The sequence below is a fragment of the Pleurodeles waltl genome, chromosome 3_1, assembly GCF_031143425.1.
Source record: "Pleurodeles waltl isolate 20211129_DDA chromosome 3_1, aPleWal1.hap1.20221129, whole genome shotgun sequence".
NCBI classification, from domain to species: Eukaryota; Metazoa; Chordata; class Amphibia; order Caudata; family Salamandridae; genus Pleurodeles; species Pleurodeles waltl.
In genome coordinates this window covers 419,342,908-419,360,352 of record NC_090440.1, presented here as the reverse complement: position 1 = coordinate 419,360,352, position 17,445 = coordinate 419,342,908, and the positions used below count along the sequence as shown (strand labels likewise).

At 51.8% G+C, this 17,445-nt stretch overlaps 1 protein-coding gene across 2 annotated transcripts in view; it reads right to left on the bottom strand.

The window, feature by feature from the left end:
* The window catches only part of LOC138284182 (aminopeptidase N-like), a 260,695-nt gene that overhangs the window by 232,046 nt on the left and 11,204 nt on the right, over nucleotides 1–17,445 (bottom strand). For both annotated transcript variants that reach the window (XM_069222680.1, XM_069222679.1), the window contains exons 3-5: nucleotides 3,242–3,378; nucleotides 3,040–3,166; nucleotides 411–565 (exon numbers count right to left, since the gene is read on the bottom strand). In XM_069222680.1, the coding sequence (XP_069078781.1) occupies nucleotides 411–565; nucleotides 3,040–3,166; nucleotides 3,242–3,378 (419 nt within the window). The remainder of the gene's footprint in view (nucleotides 1–410; nucleotides 566–3,039; nucleotides 3,167–3,241; nucleotides 3,379–17,445) is intronic.

Genomic DNA, 17,445 nt, shown 5'->3' with positions numbered 1-17,445 from the left:
AAACGTCTTATTTATTCTTCAAATTTGTGCTTCTCAGTTGATATATTTGGATAAGAATATGTCAATATCTGAGATCTCAAATAGTGCCATATTATTGTGCACTGAGGATGTCCTCTTCTCAGTTTGTATTGTGATCGGTAATGACCTTATTCACATATTGTTATTCCATTCTGAAAAACAACAATTACTCTCTATTGGTTAATAATTATTTATGATGTTTGCATATGAACACAAAGCAGAACAATTGCTTTGACAATATATGTGGAAATATCACGTCCCCCTTTTGGATTGAGTTCATACCTTAGGGTTAACTAAACTTTCACACATGCATGAAATCAAAATTATTCTGAGACTTCGTGTTATTGTACGAAATGCATGAAGGGAAAAAGGAGAGCTGTAACACACAGTACCTGGTGGGCGAGCTCATGGGCTATCACTGTAACCACTCGCTCCTTGTTCGAAATTGATGATTCCACTGGGTTGTACAAGAGTGCTGTCTCCCTATAAGTGATCAGGCCCCAGTTCTCCATGGCTCCTGCACTGAAGTCCGGAAGTGCTACCTGCTCTGTAACAAGAGAAATCTTTGTATGCACAGAAAGTGATGTATACTTTCACTTGTTAATGGACTAAGTCCTCGTCATATCTAAAGAATAGCCTTATAGTGTTGTTATGAAACACACCACTCAGGCAATTGCCTTCTCCCACAATCAATCTGAAGCAAGGATCCTGGGGTCGTTCTTTAATTAACATCAAATTGTGTGTTCTGGAAATACCCCTAAGCTCTAGCACGTTAGTGTAGGCAAACATAAAACCAGACTTTCTCAAAGAACCTTTAACTGTATCAAAAAATTAAGGCTCATTCTTTAGTATTTTCTTTGAACATACTGAGTTACTACATGGCATCTAAACTTTGAGTTACAATCTACCTTCAAGTAGAAATATTTAAACATCAAAGTCATATAGAGATCATTTCCAGAATAAAAAAATGGTTATTACAAATTACAAAAGAGAACACAAGCATGTGTACAATAGAGAGATATATGCACATGGCAGACAGTCTTTCAGACGGTCCAGCTAGCTTGTCTCAGTCCTAATCAGTTCATTCATGGGACTATCCAGAGGTACAGGTTTAGATGCATTTAACATCAAGGTAACTCATCTAGGACTGCAATGATCGGGATGGAGCTTCCGGTCCACAGTGACACATTGTTCTGGTGCATGCAACTACACACAGAAAGGTTGCCTAAGCATTTGCGAACACAAAGCATGCCAAACCACACCCTCACAGTGTGCCCCTGGCAAAGCCAGTAGATCTAGCGTTGACTGGCCAACTTTTGGCTTTGCCAGTGCTTGTTTAGTTTTGCAGTAGTTTTCACAAAACCTTATTGTGGGGGAAGCTGTGGGCCCTTCTTAATTTAAAACAAAAGCAGTGTCTAAAAGAAAACAAATATTTTTTTTGTCAAAAAAAGCACAAATTGCCATGGTAGACCCTGGCACTTTTTATGTGGAAGTGCACCATATGGAAAGGTAGAGTGCTGTTACTCGCAGTGAAGTCAGTCATTGACTGAAGTGGACTGACCGGATATCCAGTGCAAAAAAGACCAGAAGAAAAATTTAAATGGCACAATAACAGCCCAATAGATGAAGAGGAATGGCCCAAAGCCCATATAAATAAGTTTATATACATATAAGTTTAGTAAAATCAAAAGGTCTTGGCTAACGCCAAACCTAATGACAATGTAAGGAACAGCACATGTGTTGATGAGGTGTATAACAAAGATTGGATATTTATCGCATTGAGGGGGAATGAAAAGCTTAGAAAGGGGAATCCTCAGCTGCCCGTATCTCAATAAGTAACTATACAAGAAAGGGTTCATCTCAACCTTTGTAACCCTTTGGCTCTAAAGAATCGGTTTGTGGGATTCCAACATATCAAAAGATCAATGTAGGATACGCAGCCAGGTAAATTAGTGGGATCCTGGGATGTCTTAGATATATTAGTAGGATCCTCACCCACAAGTACCACCGGTGGCATGCTTTATCACTGGATCCTCACCCACTGCAAATAGTGTAAGTAGGTGAGCTCGATGCAGTTTATAAGCGAGCTCCTGACTAAGAATGAAGGATTACAATTGCCTTCCAGATCCTAACTCTGTTTCGCTATTAAAGTCCTTAGTCAGAATTAGAAACAAAAATATATTTTTGAGTCTTATGATCCATAACATCAGTGCATCAGTGGGTCGACATGTTTCAGCCTTCTGTGTACTACTCAGGGGCAGCAGGTTTTCTTCAGTACCAAAACCTTTGTCTAATCCCTGTACTTCATCATTGGCATTGCCAACGCTTCATCAAATATAGTGAATATACAACATGAAGCCTGCACACGACATACAGACCATAATGGACCTTTCCCTCCTGATAGTCGCGCCACAGTACTCAATACTATTAATATCGATACACGGGCACACAGAAGGCTCTCGAGTGCAGACTGAATTTGAGATTTGTTTGTAGCTGATTTCGCTACGCAGCTAAATTAAATAAAGGGGTTATTTCGAATATTTTGCGTGCTCTAGACTAATTTTGCACACCCGTACCCATAAATGATATTGTAGCATCCCCTAAAACTACTCCTACGTGTCCATGTGCTTCTCGTTCCTTTTTCTGATGAAAAAGGCACAGTTAGTGTGGTGTGATACAATAAAAAAGTGTGTAACTCTTAAAAATGCTACAACACTGAACTTAAAAACTGACACTTTGGATATTATTGAAACATATTTATAATACAACTCCTTCAGATTCTGTATGAGAACCGCTGATAAATACAAACGCGTAGTCCAAAATTTGGATAAATTCTGTAATTTTGCTAATTTTGTCTGCTTATATCTTTAACCTAAGCATTTTATGGAACTAGTATCTCAAATTAGAGCTACTCATGAGAAGAATAGCATGTGACAGTTACAGTCAAGCCTCTTTTGAACTCCCTTTCTAAACAACGCTTCATAAGAACAGGTTTAAAAAACAATCATTAAGCAAGCTTACCTGACTTTGGGAGTGGGTAGGGCACCTTGTAATAACTTTGCAAGAAATTCAGAATAGGTCCAGTCACATTCAAGGCGTATGTTCCTTGCTCTTCCTGAATTGCCCTTTTCCGAGCCCAGATCCGAATCTGGAAAGAGGAGAACCGTTTTTATCCTAAATGCCAAATTATAAGACCGTTTAAATGTCCTCACAAAGACTTTACCTGCACTTCATTGTTCAGCTGTTCAATCTTATCAAAGTCAGACACTATGAACGCCAAGAGATAGGTTGACATCCTTGGAGTTTTTTCAAATGTGGTGACATGCCAGGTCACAGAATCCATGACTTTTGGGACTGTGCCTAAAGAGAAAGATAATTCTGTAAGAGGACGTGGCATTGTATCCAATGTAAGTGCAGTTAGAGGCAGTGCCATAGTGCATCCACCCAACAACATAAGAGTGATAGGGAAAGTGACATCATACGTTTTGGTGAAAGCTTGAACACACAGGACATTACATAATCACTAACATACTTCGCTGAATTTAAAAACAAGACAATAGGTGTAAGATTAATACTAAAGTTAATTAAATGCTATCTGAGTAAGATGCAGCCAGGTTATGCAAGGGCACAGCCATTACTGGAATGGACACATACATCACCTAGGGCCATATTCCACAGAGTGCTCTAGGGGTGCAACAGATTGTGCGCCTGCTTTGTGCATTCCAGTGGCACTATGGCATTACAGAAGAGATTGCAGGCTTGGCCCCTTCTGTTATACTGATAGTGCTGGCAAATATGTGGTGCTAGCATTATCTTCAGTGAGCATTCCCTCCTTTGCAGAGTGGTGTGGCCCCATGCAAATGAAGGAATCACTTTTCCTCAGTCCCTGTTCCATATTATTGTTTCAGGTGCAGAAACAAACATGCCCTTAGGGAGTTAACTGGAAACGCACCACAAATAAGTGAGAGCTGAACTCTAATAGGAACACAGGCAATCCAATGGACACCTAGACATCACCTGCAGGTGAGTGCAGTCATTCATTGCACCCACCTGCTGGGGATCTCCAACCTATCTTTCAAATGCAAGCAGGTTTCTGCTTGCACAGAGATACGTGAAGTGGTTTCAAAGCTGCCGCTCTGTATTTCACTGAATGCACTGCTCCCAGGGCAGTAAAAGTTTGCAGGTGTGCTGGGGGCTGCGCATTCATTGTAATTGTGTGCACTGTCCCCGTTTGCACTTAGTTGACCTGGCGCGAACAATGACAGTGCTGTCCGTGTATGTGCCCTAGAAGGTAAAGCTTTGCATGTCTAGGTACAGCTTACTGTGCCCAAAACCATGCAACCTATGCAACAAACAGCCTCATTGTCATTGTCCAGTTAATGCCTATCAGACCCCCACACTGCATTCTTATGAGACAATGAATCTCATGTGCCAAGTCACTGCAATTCATCATGTTTCCAGCTACCGTCTCATAACCTTACATACAGTGATCATATGCCCGATCATAGAGTGAAATAATAAATATGCCTGTGTAAGTAAACTAAATATGATGAATTGATACTTTACATGAAGAAAAAATATTTAGAGGGTACACTTCCTGTCTTATGGTTGAATTGATTGATATCACTGGTCCCTCAAATAGGATGTTAAAATGTTAAATCAAATTATAATATTTTTTGAGAACATGGCTAAAGTAACATTACTCATTTGGGGTTGCCAGTAGGTAGTCATAGTTAGGACCATGTTTCCATAGAAAAAGTGTTTTTGGACTTGCCAATATCTTTGGCGTCACTTGACGAATCTTAACGAAACTGTCCAAAAAAAAGTGTACTGGTGATTCTTCCTGTGCACAGAAAGTTTTGGGGTGATCCATCAAGCATGTTATTTCCCATGGAAGTTTTGAACACAGCTCCAGCCTGAACCACTGTACGGAATTACACTAAATTTGGCAGAAAGGTAGATTTTATTCAGCAGATCGTGCGTTTTGTTAATTTGTGTACATCCATTCAGTAGTTGTTGAGAAATGTAAGGAAATTCAAATTTGTACATCGGTGGCTGTGACTAGGGGTGGGCGGGGGTCGAGGAGTTCAACTTTGAGGAATTCTGATGAATCACATAAAAACTCTGCTCTATTCCGCAGAGCTCTGATCACCCTGCGGAGAAAAGTACGTAGAGTAGTGAAAGTCTTCACAGTGCACCTTCCCCTTTTTTATTTTGATGCTGCAGCCCCACCCTCCACTAGGCCTGGAGCTTCTTGGCTGCTCTCTCCCTGGACAGGCACTCCATTCACTCCGTCCATTCCAGAGTCCCAGCAATGTTCTCCCGCAACTTCAGCTCCCTGGTGCATGTGTGCCTGTCCATTTCACTCCCACCCAAAACATGCAGATGGCAGACTGCCTTTAACCTTCTCTCTCCCCTGCACAAACTGGTGCTACCTCTAAATCACTGCAACCAATGTGTACACTGCTCCCCACCGTCCGAGAAGAAGTGTACTGCTGCCAGTAGTTAAGATGTCTATGGCTGCATGTTCCTTTTCCCACGGCAGTCAGAGTATCTCGGGGCTTGATGGTGCTGGTTGTCGCCACTGGGGAACAGGTAGAGCATGTATCTGTCACACACACTCCTAGCTTTTTGAGAGTCCACTGCTTTCCCCCCCGGCTTTCACTTTCACCTCGTCGTAGCTCCTTCTCTCAGTCTGAAGCCTCAGTCTTGACACTGTTGCCATAGCACAAATCAGTGGAGCTCTGCCAAAAACAGGCCGATAACAAGCCCCACCCACCAATCGACACAGATGATGAAACAGAAAATCAAACATTACATCAACAATATACATAAAACCATGTTGCAAATCATAGCGCAGCAGTAAACTCTGCCATGCGGCATTAGCTGAGTTGTTGACAAACTCCGCACTTAAAGCGAAGTGTGGAGTGGCATAAACTCCATGAACTCTGCTAGCATATCGGAGTTTATCGCCCACCACTAGCCGTGAACACTTTGCGAATAATGACGAGCTTGTGCAGTTGCACTGTCTTACCTGTGTCTCATTGGGAGTATTGACGGATAACTCATGTTCTGTTGTCCTCATCCTCAGCCTCTTCATCCTCACTGTCCTCAGGGTCTGCTGCTGCCACAGGGACATCTCCAGTCTCTTCCTCCTGCAGAAAGGGTACATGCCGTCTGAGGGCCAGGTTGTGCAACATGCAGCATGCCACTACTATATGGCAGACCTTCCCAGGTGAGAAGCACAGGGATCCACCTGTCAGACAAAGGCACCTGAACCTGGACTTCAGGAGGCCGAAGGTCCTCTCGATGATCCTTCTAGTTTTCCCATGTGCCTCATTATAAAATTCCTCTGCCCCTGTCCTGGGATTCCTCACAGGGGTCAGCAGCCACAATAAGTTTAGGTAGCCAGAGTCACCTGCAAGTATTGAGGGATGACATTTAGCATCACACAATGCTATAGGGATGACACTTGAAGGCATACACTAGCATACACCGGGTGGGGACCAAGGCTCACCAATTAGCCACACCCTGTGCATTTGTAGTTGAGCCATCACATTTGAAATGCTGCTATTCCTCAGAACAAAGGCATCATGCACCAACCCAGGATACTTAGCATTGACGTGGGAGATGTACTGGTCTGCCAGGCACACCATTTGCACATTCAGTGAGAGGAAACTCTTACGATTCCTGAACACCTGTTCATTCTGGTGGGGAGGAGGACAAACACAATATGTGTACGTCAATTGCCCCAATAATATTGGGGATATGCCCCATTGCAAAGAACCCGGCCTTCACTGTGGCCAAATCTTCCACCTGGGGGAAAGAAATGTAATTTGGCACTGATAGCAATTGCACAAGAGGGGGATCCCAGTGGGATGACGGATAGCAGATATCTGGCTCCAATTGGGCACACAGCTCAGTTATGGTGGCCCTGTCCAGTCTATAGGTGAGGATAATGTGCCTGTCCTCCAGTTTAGCCAAGTCCACAAGGGGTCTGTACATGGGGGTATGTCTCCATCTCCTAGTCATCCGCAGCGGTAGGTATCTAAGGGACACAAGAGTGAGTAGGCCGTCACAATTTGAACAATGGAGCCACAACTGCAGTGTACATAGTGAATTTATGTTATAGGACAGTGGGAATGGCGAGGTATGTGCTAATCTAGGCTGTGATGCAGTTAATGTCGATATCACCATTGTCCTCCCCCATGAAATGGCAACCACCTGTCCTGTATGTAGGGGCAGGTGGAAGTGAGGTAATTCCGACGATGTTGGGCGTCATGGCAGAAGGCGGTCTTATACCGCTGTGCAATTCCTCAGTGAATAATATGGGGCTCTATGGAGTACTGTGGCCAATGGGGATCTGCACCGGAGGTGACGGTGTACACCGCAGCGGACGTGACCGCCATTTTCGATCTGATTCCTCACTTGTTTCCTGACCTTCAACAGGAGTACACCTACACTGCGTGTGCTGCTGTGACCTGTGTCTGCAACCTACCATGGCCCATGTGACCAGGGAAAGGCCCCTGCCTTCACTTCAGAGGAGTTGGAGCAACTGGTGGATGGGGTCCTACCCCAGTACCGACTGCTGGATGGGCCTCCAGACCAACAGGTGAGTATACTTTAGGCACAATGCATGTGGGAAGGATGCATGGAGATGTGTGTGTAAGCATCATCTCATTGGGGGGAATGACTTGTGGTGGTGTACATGGTGTGCGCTGGGCGATGTGTGTGTGTCAATGGTGATGGAAACAGGATTTGTGGGCCATATGTGTGACAGGCTGGATTGTATGGTTAATGTTGTTCTCCTGTCTGTATTACTTCTGCAGGTCAGCGCCCATCAAAAGATCAAAAGAAGGGATTTTGGGGTGCCATCACCAAGGACGTGAAGACCCTGGGGGTCTATGGCAGACAGAGCACCCACTGTTTGAAACGGTGGGAGGACCTGAGATGCTGGGCACGGAAGACCACGGAGGCCCAGCTGGGGATGGCTTCCCAACGAGGAAGGGGTGCCCATCAGAACCTGATCCCCCTCAGGGCCCGCATACTGGTGGTGGCCTACCCAGAGCTGGATAGGCACTTGAGGAAATCACAGCAGCCACAAAGGGGTGAGTACAGTGGCCATTATTGAAAAATTGTGCAGGTGGGGTGGGATCCGAGTGGTGGATGTTAGTTAGCGGGTGCCCCTAAGGCCAGGCCAAACATTGCAGTGTGAGTCAACTCTAGGGTAATGGGTGTGTGGCAAAGGCAGGTGACCTAGCTTGTTAGCATTCCATTTTAGTCAGGGCTTTGAGGGTCTCAGGAAGAGTGAAGTTGGTGGTGTGTGGCCCTCATCTTGCCATGGCATCTAGCCAAATCACTGACAGTGCAATGCATAGTGCTCAACCCTTATCCCTGTGTGTGATGGTGCTGTGTATGCCAACTGTGGTGTTGGTACAGTAATTGACCCAGTGTTTCCTTTTTCTCTCTACCCCTTTTTTCTTCTGTCATCCTGTCCATGTGTGCATTAGCATCATCTGGTGGAGGAGCAGGGGCACCAGCAACAGAGGGAGCAGGTACAGCTGCCACCCCCGTACCAGCACCACCCTCCCAGTAGCCCCTCAGAGAGCTGCCCTTGCCCACTCACCCAGGAGGGTGGGCATCTCCTTCGCCCCAGGCACCTCAGGCCCTGCCCCAGTGAGCCCTGCTGCCCTGAGTTAGGAGGCTGTTGACCTCCTGAGATCCATCTCTGCAGGGCATTCAACCATTGTGAATGCCATCCAGGGGCTGGCAACCCAGATGCAGCAGTGCATTCCTGTAGGGCATCCACTGTGGATTGGCAGCCCAACAGAGATCGATACAGGCTCTGCCCTCCTCTCTGATGGTAGCCATTGTCTCTGTTTCTACTGTTCCCGCTCCGACTACCATTTCCCAGTTCCAGTCTCCTCAACTCCAATCCATCCCATGCACACATACAGGTGAGCATGCACACAAAACAGCCCCCAAGAGTGGCACAGGCAAACACAGGCACTACACTTCATTCTACAAGCACTCATGCAAACACCAGACAGTTGTAAACACAACAACATCCACTACCTCCACTGTCCCCCCTCCTCCTCCTCTACCTCCCTCCCTGTCACGTCCACACTCAAACCTGCATGCACTGCATCAACATCCACCACCAGCATCAACACACCAAGCAGCACACACACCTCACTAGCAGACATCTCCACAACATCCATGCACGCTTTCCCTGTGTCCTCTCCCACCCTGTCTGTCCCCCCTCCTAAAGGACACAAACGCAAGCACTCACACATCCAACAGCCAAATCCAACAGACATACACCTCCTACAACCATTCCCTCAACCTCCACTCCCATCCCTCCTACCTCCTCCTTGTCCAACTTGACCTATTCCATCCCCCACCCCTGTCCTGCCCGTAAGAGCAGGGTCCCAACGACCCAGCCCAGCACCCCAGCCAAACAGTCCACACAGTGGCACCACCTCGTCATGGTGGCAAGTCAGTGAAGGATCCCACTCCACCAGCCAAGAAGGGGAAGGATCCCACACCTCCTGCCATGAAGGGAAAGGAGCCTGCACCTCTTGCTTTGAAGGGGAAGAAGCCCTTGACTTCTGCCCGGAAGGCTAAGGAACACGTACAACCTGCCATGAAAGGGAAGAAGCCCTGAACCCCTTCCAGGAAGGGTAAGGATTCTACGCCTCATGCCATGAAGGGGAAGAAGCCCTCAACTCCAGCGGAGGCTGTCAGGGTGACACCTCCACCACCCCCAGTGATCACAGGGCCCCACCGCCAGCTGAGGAAGTGCAGCCATCACTACCAGCAAAGGCTGCCCAGGAGGCACCTCCATCTGCCACCACAGTTCAGCCCTCGCCACCCGCAGAGGCTGCCCAGGAGGCACCTCCATCTACTAACACAGTGAAGCCCTCGCCACCTGTAGAGGCTGCCCAGGAGGCACCTCATCTGCCACCACAGTGCAGCCCTCACCACCAGCGGAAGCCATGTAGGCCACTCTCCAGGAGCTGCTGTACGAGGGACCCCTTCCAAAAGCACTGGGAAAGTCAACCACTAGAGAGACTGTGGCCTTGCACTCTCCAGGACAGAGAACAGGGCATGGGGCCCCTTCCAGAACTAGTGGGAAAGCCACCCACTAGAGAGACTTTGGCCTTGAACTCCCCAGGACAGAGAAATGCGCATTGAGCCCCCCAGAAGCAGTGGGAAAGTCACCCACTCGAGAGACTGTGACCTTCCACTCCCTAGGACAGAGAACTGGGCATGGAGCCCCCTCCAAAACCAGTGGGAAAGTCACCCACTAGAGAGACTGTGGCCTTGCACTCCCCAGGACAGAGAAATGGGCATGGATCCCCCTCCAGAACCAGTGGGAAAATCACCCACTAGAGGGGCTGTGGCCTTGCACTCCCCAGGACAGAGAACTGGGCATGGAGCCCCTTCCAGAACCAGTGGGAAAGTCACCCACTAGAGAGACTGTGGCCTTGAACTCCCCAGGAGAGAAAATTGGGCATGGAGCCCCCTGCAGAACCAGTGGAATTTTTCATGTATTCGGCAGAGTTGCCCCCCAATTCCCTCATCCCCCTGAGGTGCCAGCCCATTCGCAAACTGATGCCCCTACAGAGTTCTCTCCGGATGATGTCAGGATTCGAGTTTGGCCTTGGACTGTGCCCTGTGGCCATGTGGGCCCTTAGTACATTGGACTGGGCAGTGGCCCTTTGTGTACATGTATACATAGATGTTTCACGTACAATTGGATTATTTATTAACAGTTAATATCAATACATTCACCTTAGTGCATTTTTTTTGTACTTGAATTATTCTGCTGTGTATCATGTGCCATTGTTTTTCATGTGCAGCTGGTTGTGCATATGATGTGTGTGTGTCGTGCATGTGTGTGTGTCACTCTCGTTTTCCTTCCTCCCTCCCTTGTGTGCTAGGTGGCTGTACTCACCGTCAATGTTTACGTCGGCGTTGGTGTTCCAGGTGGAGCATGATGTAGAAGAGCTTTGGAAAGACTTGCAGTTCGGGTTCCATGGTGGTGTTGTTCTTTCCTGTGCCTCCAAAGGTGAGTCCTTTCTCTTTTGTGATGCGTTTCTGCCAGGCTTTTGATGGCATTGGTACCGCCCCGGAAAACGTGACAGATTAATGTGTCCTAATGTGGTGGGCGGTACTTTGTCGTCCGCCTGCCTGCCACCATGGTGAGTGTTGTTTCTGCCCTGGCGGTTGGTTGGTACATTGGCTGTCTATGGGAGTTATCAACGCCATGGTCATGATTTGGTGGTAATTACCGCCAGCCCGTTGGCGGTATCATCGCCACTTTATCACTCACTGCCAGGGCCATAATGAGGGCTGTTGTGTTTACGGGTGGGGCGGGGGTGCATGGCAATCCTGCAACCCTGAGAACCACCACCTCCCCAAGGCTGAACTTAAACAAAGAAGGCCAGCCCGGGCCTGTTTAAGTTGGAGGGGGGTCCCCGTCGAGGAGCCATTGTTGTGTCCCTTGATGTGTCCCAGGGTGCCCACCCCCAGGACATACTGGGGGTGATTCTAACCCTGGCGGTCGGTGATAAAGCGGCGGCCAACCCGCCAACAGGCCGGCGGTCCAAAAAATGGAATTCTGACCCTGGCGGGAACCGCCAACACAGCCCGCCACATTAACACTCTGACCGCCACCGCGGTACAGACAAACAGCGCGGCGGTCACCGCCAACAGGCAGGCGGCAGACAATGTACCGCCCACAGTATCACAACTCACCAATCCGCCACCTTTTCCGGGGCGGGAGCCCCGCCGATAAAAACACGGCGGAAACAGACTACGGACGGGAAAACGCTCACCAAAACACACTCCACAAGTATGGAGGACAGCATGGAACCCGAATTAAACATCCTACCTGCACTTGTCTACCTGCTCATCTACCACGAGTACGAACTCCGGCGCAGACGACAACGGTGAGTACTGCACCTACGACACACGGGAGGGGGGAGGAGGAAAGGTTACGGGCACACACATATGCGACCCCCACCCCCCCAAACTATGTACACACCAATGCAGAGCAACAATGCACAGTGACACCACCCAAACCCCCCTGAAAAATGCAAAGACATAATTAAATTGTGAACCAAATTTTTATATAAAAAATAGACTCTGAGACGTATCGGCAACTATGCAAAATATCCATAACAAAATAATACTATACACACTGCCATGGCGAACCGAGGCAATTAGTCCGCTACATCCAAGTCAAATGGAACAGTCCGTGGGCTACAGTGTAGCGACACAAGGGCAAAGCCCACACAGGAGACCTGAGTCCTTTGGAGAGAACACTGCAGGGGCATCTGATGAAAATACTACAGGCACCTCAGGGGGAAGGGAAGGGGGGGGGCACCACAGCCACATGAGTCCACGACGCAAGATCCACAAAGGGGCCACCATGCCCACTGTGCCATCCTGGGGAGTGCAAAGCCACAGTCTCTCAAGTCTCTACAGTGGGTGGGTTGCCCACTCTGCCATCCTGGGGAGTGCAAAGCCACAGTCTCTCAAGTGGATAACAGTCTCCACTGGTCAAGGAGGAGGCATGGTGGGCACAGTGAACCATAAACAGTGCTTGAGATGAAGGGGCCCAGCGGAGCGGTGCTTGACAGGAAGGGCCCAGCGGAGCGGTGCTTGAGACGGCGGGGCCCAGCGGAGCGGTGCTTGAGACGGCGGGGCCCAGCGGAGCGGTGCTGGAGCCGGCGGGGCCCAGCGGAGCGGTGCTTGAGATGAAGGGGCCCAGCGGAGCGGTGCTTGAGACGGCGGGGCCCAGCGGAGCGGTGCTTGAGATGAAGGGGCCCAGCGGAGCGGTGCTTGAGATGAAGGGGCCCAGCGGAGCGGTGCTTGAGATGAAGGGGCCCAGCGGAGTGGTGCTGGAGCCGGCGGGGCCCAGCGGAGCGGTGCTTGAGATGAAGGGGCCCAGCAGAGCGGTGCTTGAGACGGCGGGGCCCAGCGGAGCGGTGCTGGAGACGGCGGGGCCCATCGGAGCGGTGCTTGAGATGAAGGGGCCCAGCGGAGCGGTGCTTGAGACCGCGGGGCCCAGCGGAGCGGTGCTGGAGCCGGCGGGGCCCAGCGGAGCGGTGCTTGACAGGAAGGGCCCAGCGGAGCGGTGCTCTTCTGCACGGCGGGCCCTGTTCAGCGGTGCTCTTCTGCACGGCGGGCCCTGTTCAGCGGTGCCTATCTTCACGGCGGGCCCTGTTCAGCGGTGCTCTTCTGCACGGCGGGCCCTGTTCAGCGGTGCCTATCTTCACGGCGGGCCCTGTTCAGCGGTGCTCTTCTGCACGGCGGGCCCTGTTCAGCGGTGCTCTTCTGCACGGCGGGCCCTGTTCAGCGGTGCTCTTCTGCACGGCGGGCCCTGTTCAGCGGTGCTCTTCTGCACGGCGGGCCCTGTTCAGCGGTGCCTATCTTCACGGCGGGCCCTGTTCAGCGGTGCTCTTCTGCACGGCGGGCCCTGTTCAGCGGTGCTCTTCTGCACGGCGGGCCCTGTTCAGCGGTGCTCTTCTGCACGGCGGGCCCTGTTCAGCAGTGCCTATCTTCACGGAGGGCCCTGTTCAGCGGTGCTCTTCTGCATGGCGGGCCCTGTTCAGCGGTGCCTATCTTCACGGCGGGCCCTGTTCAGCGGTGCTCTTCTGCACGGCGGGCCCTGTTCAGCGGTGCTCTTCTGCATGGCGGGCCCTGTCCAGCGGTGCTCTTCTGCACGGCGGGCCCTGTTCAGCGGTGCCTATCTTCACGGCGGGCCCTGTTCAGCGGTGCCTATCTTCACGGCGGGCCCTGTTCAGCGGTGCTCTTCTGCACGGCGGGCCCTGTTCAGCGGTGCCTATCTTCACGGCGGGCCCTGTTCAGCGGTGCTCTTCTGCACGGCGGGCCCTGTTCAGCGGTGCTCTTCTGCACGGCGGGCCCTGTTCAGCGGTGCTCTTCTGCACGGCGGGCCCTGTCCAGCGGTGCTCTTCTGCACGGCGGGCCCTGTTCAGCGGTGCACATCCAGTAGGTTCAAGGGAGCCAGACCTGGCCTGGACTCCGTGCTCAGACGCCCTCCGGCCGTGATGTTCCTGGGCCCTTCGGTGACGGAGTCCTGGGCTCTTTGGTGTCCTCCTTTACAGCTGGGATGTGGCATGTGGGGCCCACCTGCTCCGCGCTCCTGCTGGCTGACGTCTCCGCCCTGCTGCCCTTACGCTCCTTAGATGGGGCTCTCGGGCCCTTGCCTCCCCTAGACGTTGTGGCTGGTGAAGTGGGCGAACTCTGCTCCTTGGGGGCAGCCGTGTCCGTCTTCGCACGGCGGCCCTTGTGTTTCCTGGTCCTCTTGCCGGGGGTGGGCTGGATGTGTCCTTGCTGCTGATGGAGGTGTCACTGCTGGCAAAGGGTGGGCTCCAGAACCCATGCACAACAGTGACACCCGAAGTTGGGCTGATGGTGGCTGTGGTGCTCTTGGGACTCTTTGCAGATGGAGGGGGTAGGTCATCGGAGGGGAAGAGGTCAAGATTAGCCAGGAAAAGTTTTTACGGGCCAAGGTAAAAGGTAGGAGAAGTGGAGATGGAAATGGAGGAAGAGGATGTGGTTGTAGGAGAGTCAGGTGTGCTGTCATTGGGTGAAGGTGCAAGTGCTGTAGGCTGTTGTGAGGTGGATGTCTGTTGGGTGGGTGTCTGCCTGCGTTTGTGTGTCTTGGAAGGGGTGGTGACAGACACAGTGGGAGAGGACACAGGGGACGTGTAAATGGCAGTGGGGGTGGTGACTGCACGCGTGCAGACTGTACAGGAGGGTGTGGTGGTGATGGAAGCACTGGCTGATGTTGGTGTGCATGCAGGTGTGAGTGGAGACGTCACAGGGAGGGAGGAGGGAGACGAGGAGGAGGGGGACACAGGGGTGGTAGTGACTGTTGGGATGTCTGCATCTGTGTGTTGCTTGGGTGAGTGTTTGTGGGATCTGTGGTGCTTGTGTCTGGATGAGCTGCCCTTGGGTGTTGAGGTGTGTGCAGGCTGGTCAGATGGTGTGGATGGGATAGGCTGAGGAACAGGAGACAGAAACAGGGTGGAGGCAGTCAGAAGAGGGAGGCTGGAAACAGGGACAATGGCTGCCGTCAGTGCTGAGGCCAGAGCATTGAACGATCGTTGATGGGCAGCCTGACCCGAATGAATGCCCTCCAGGTAGGCATTGCTCCGATGCACCTCCCTTTCTACCCCCTGGATGGCATTCAAAAGGGTAGTCTGCCCAACAATGAGTGTCCTGAGGAGATCAATGACCTCCTCACTGAGGGCAGCAGGGGTAACAGGGGCAGGGGCTGAGGTGCCTGGGGCGAAGGAGATGCCCGCCTTCCTGGGTGAGCGGGCACGGAGCGTAGGCTGAGGGGCTGCTGGGAGGGCGGGGCTGGTGCGCTGGGTGGCGGCTGTACCTGTAGAGGCGGGGGGCCCGGATGTTGCCGCCACCGCTAGGGAGCTCCCATCCGAGGACGTGTCGCTGTCGCTGCTCTCACCAGCGGTCCCCGTCGTGGTGCTCCCCTCGCCCTCCGGCTCACTTGGGCCCTCGGTGTCTGTTCCTGTGCCCACCGGGGCCTTGTGGCTTGCAGCTCCCTCGTGCTCCGATGCCAAATCTCCTGCGCCTGATGATGCTAATGCACACATGCACAAGAAGATGAAGAAGAAGGGTGGGGGGAGAAAGAGAAGACCTGGTTGAGTGCATGCAATGTCAACACCGTTGGCGGAGAGGACAGACACAGGAGCCGCATGCACTAAGCCGCGCATTCGGGGCACACTACTCAGTACTTCTGACTCGGACAACAGGTCAGGAGACGACAAGCGCGCACATGTGTGAGGCTGGACCATCAATAGCTGGACTTGTCACCCTACGGATGTGGGGGCCGGGAGCACAGGGCCATGCCTAAGGGAGAGGACTACCCTACAGAAAGCGCCCTGGCCTAATGTCACCCCCAACCCTCCTCCCCCACCCAGACGCCTCCACTGCGCAGAAAGATAGCTGAATGTGCTGATACTCACCCCCTTGTGTCTGCTGTGATGCTCTCAAGCGCCCATCCAAATCAGGGTAGGCCACCGCCAGGATCCGGGACATCAGGGGGGTCAGGGTACGACTGGCACCCCTCCTAGGTTGGGAGGCCATCCCCAGCAGTGACTCGGCGGTCTTCCTGGTTCCGCGGCGGATGTCCTCCCACCTCTTGCGGCAGTGGGTGCCCCGTCTGACGTCGACCCCCAGGGCCCGGACTTCCTTGGCGATGGCACGCCAAATCCCGACTTTCTGATGGGCGCTGACCTATGTGACATGTACAGGGTGGGAAGGAAACAATCATCAACTTACTGCATGTTAGATGTGATTGGCCCCCCCTCCCCAACCTTGCAATATAGCACATGCTCTCATCTGTCGTGCGTTGCACTCCTCATTCGCCCCCCACCCCACCAACTTACATCCACCCCACTCCACACAGACATCGCCCATTCCATGTGCACCCGGTGTACTCACCTGTTGGTCTGGAGGACCGTAGAGTAACGCATACTGGGGGAGGACCTCATCCACGAGCTTCTCCAACTCTTCAGACGTGAAGGCAGGGGCCCTTTCCCCAGTCGCAGCAGCCATTGTCACTTCCAGACCGAGTTCACAGCAGCACTTGCAGTATAGGTCCTCTCCTGTGGATGATCAGGTCTCGAGTGATTAAGCAGATAGAAAATGGCGGTCACGCCCGCGGCGGTGCGTACCGTGGCGGTGCGTACCGCGACCGCCGGCGCACATCGTCATTGGCTCCTGAAACCCATAGGCTTCAATGTTATCCAATGCGGCTCCGTATAGCGGTCTTCGACCACCTACCGCCACGGTGTGCTCCGCCAGCGCAGTGACCTCACATCCCATTGTCCCACTTCACGGGTCAGGCAGCCGCCATTTCAAGGGCCCACATGGCATAATCTCTACTGCGACACACAGGCCTAGGCCTGGCATTGCCACACATACACGCCTTTCAATACCTAGATAACCGTGTGCCATGCAAGCAGTGGTGAACGTACCAGTGATTATCTTGACTCTGTGCTCCATGTTGTCCTTCCTAGGCACCGTCCGCTGGGATTTGCGAGGAGAAGGATGAATCCTCGCGTGTACCGACCGCTGGTGGACCTGTCGACAATGGAAGAACGCCACATCATACTACGATACCGACTTGACCGTGCCACCATCCATGAACTGTGTGCTCAGCTGGAGCCAGCCCTGATGTCCCCCATCCGCCAACCCACAGGAATTCCCCCTCTGGTGCAGGTGCTGTCAGTCCTCCATTTTCTTGCAAGTGGCTCATTCCAGACAACAGTGGCCATGTCATCTGGAATGTCTCAGCCAATGTTTTCTAAGGTTTTGTCTAGAGTGTTGTCTGCCCTGACGAAACACATGCGGAGTTACATTATA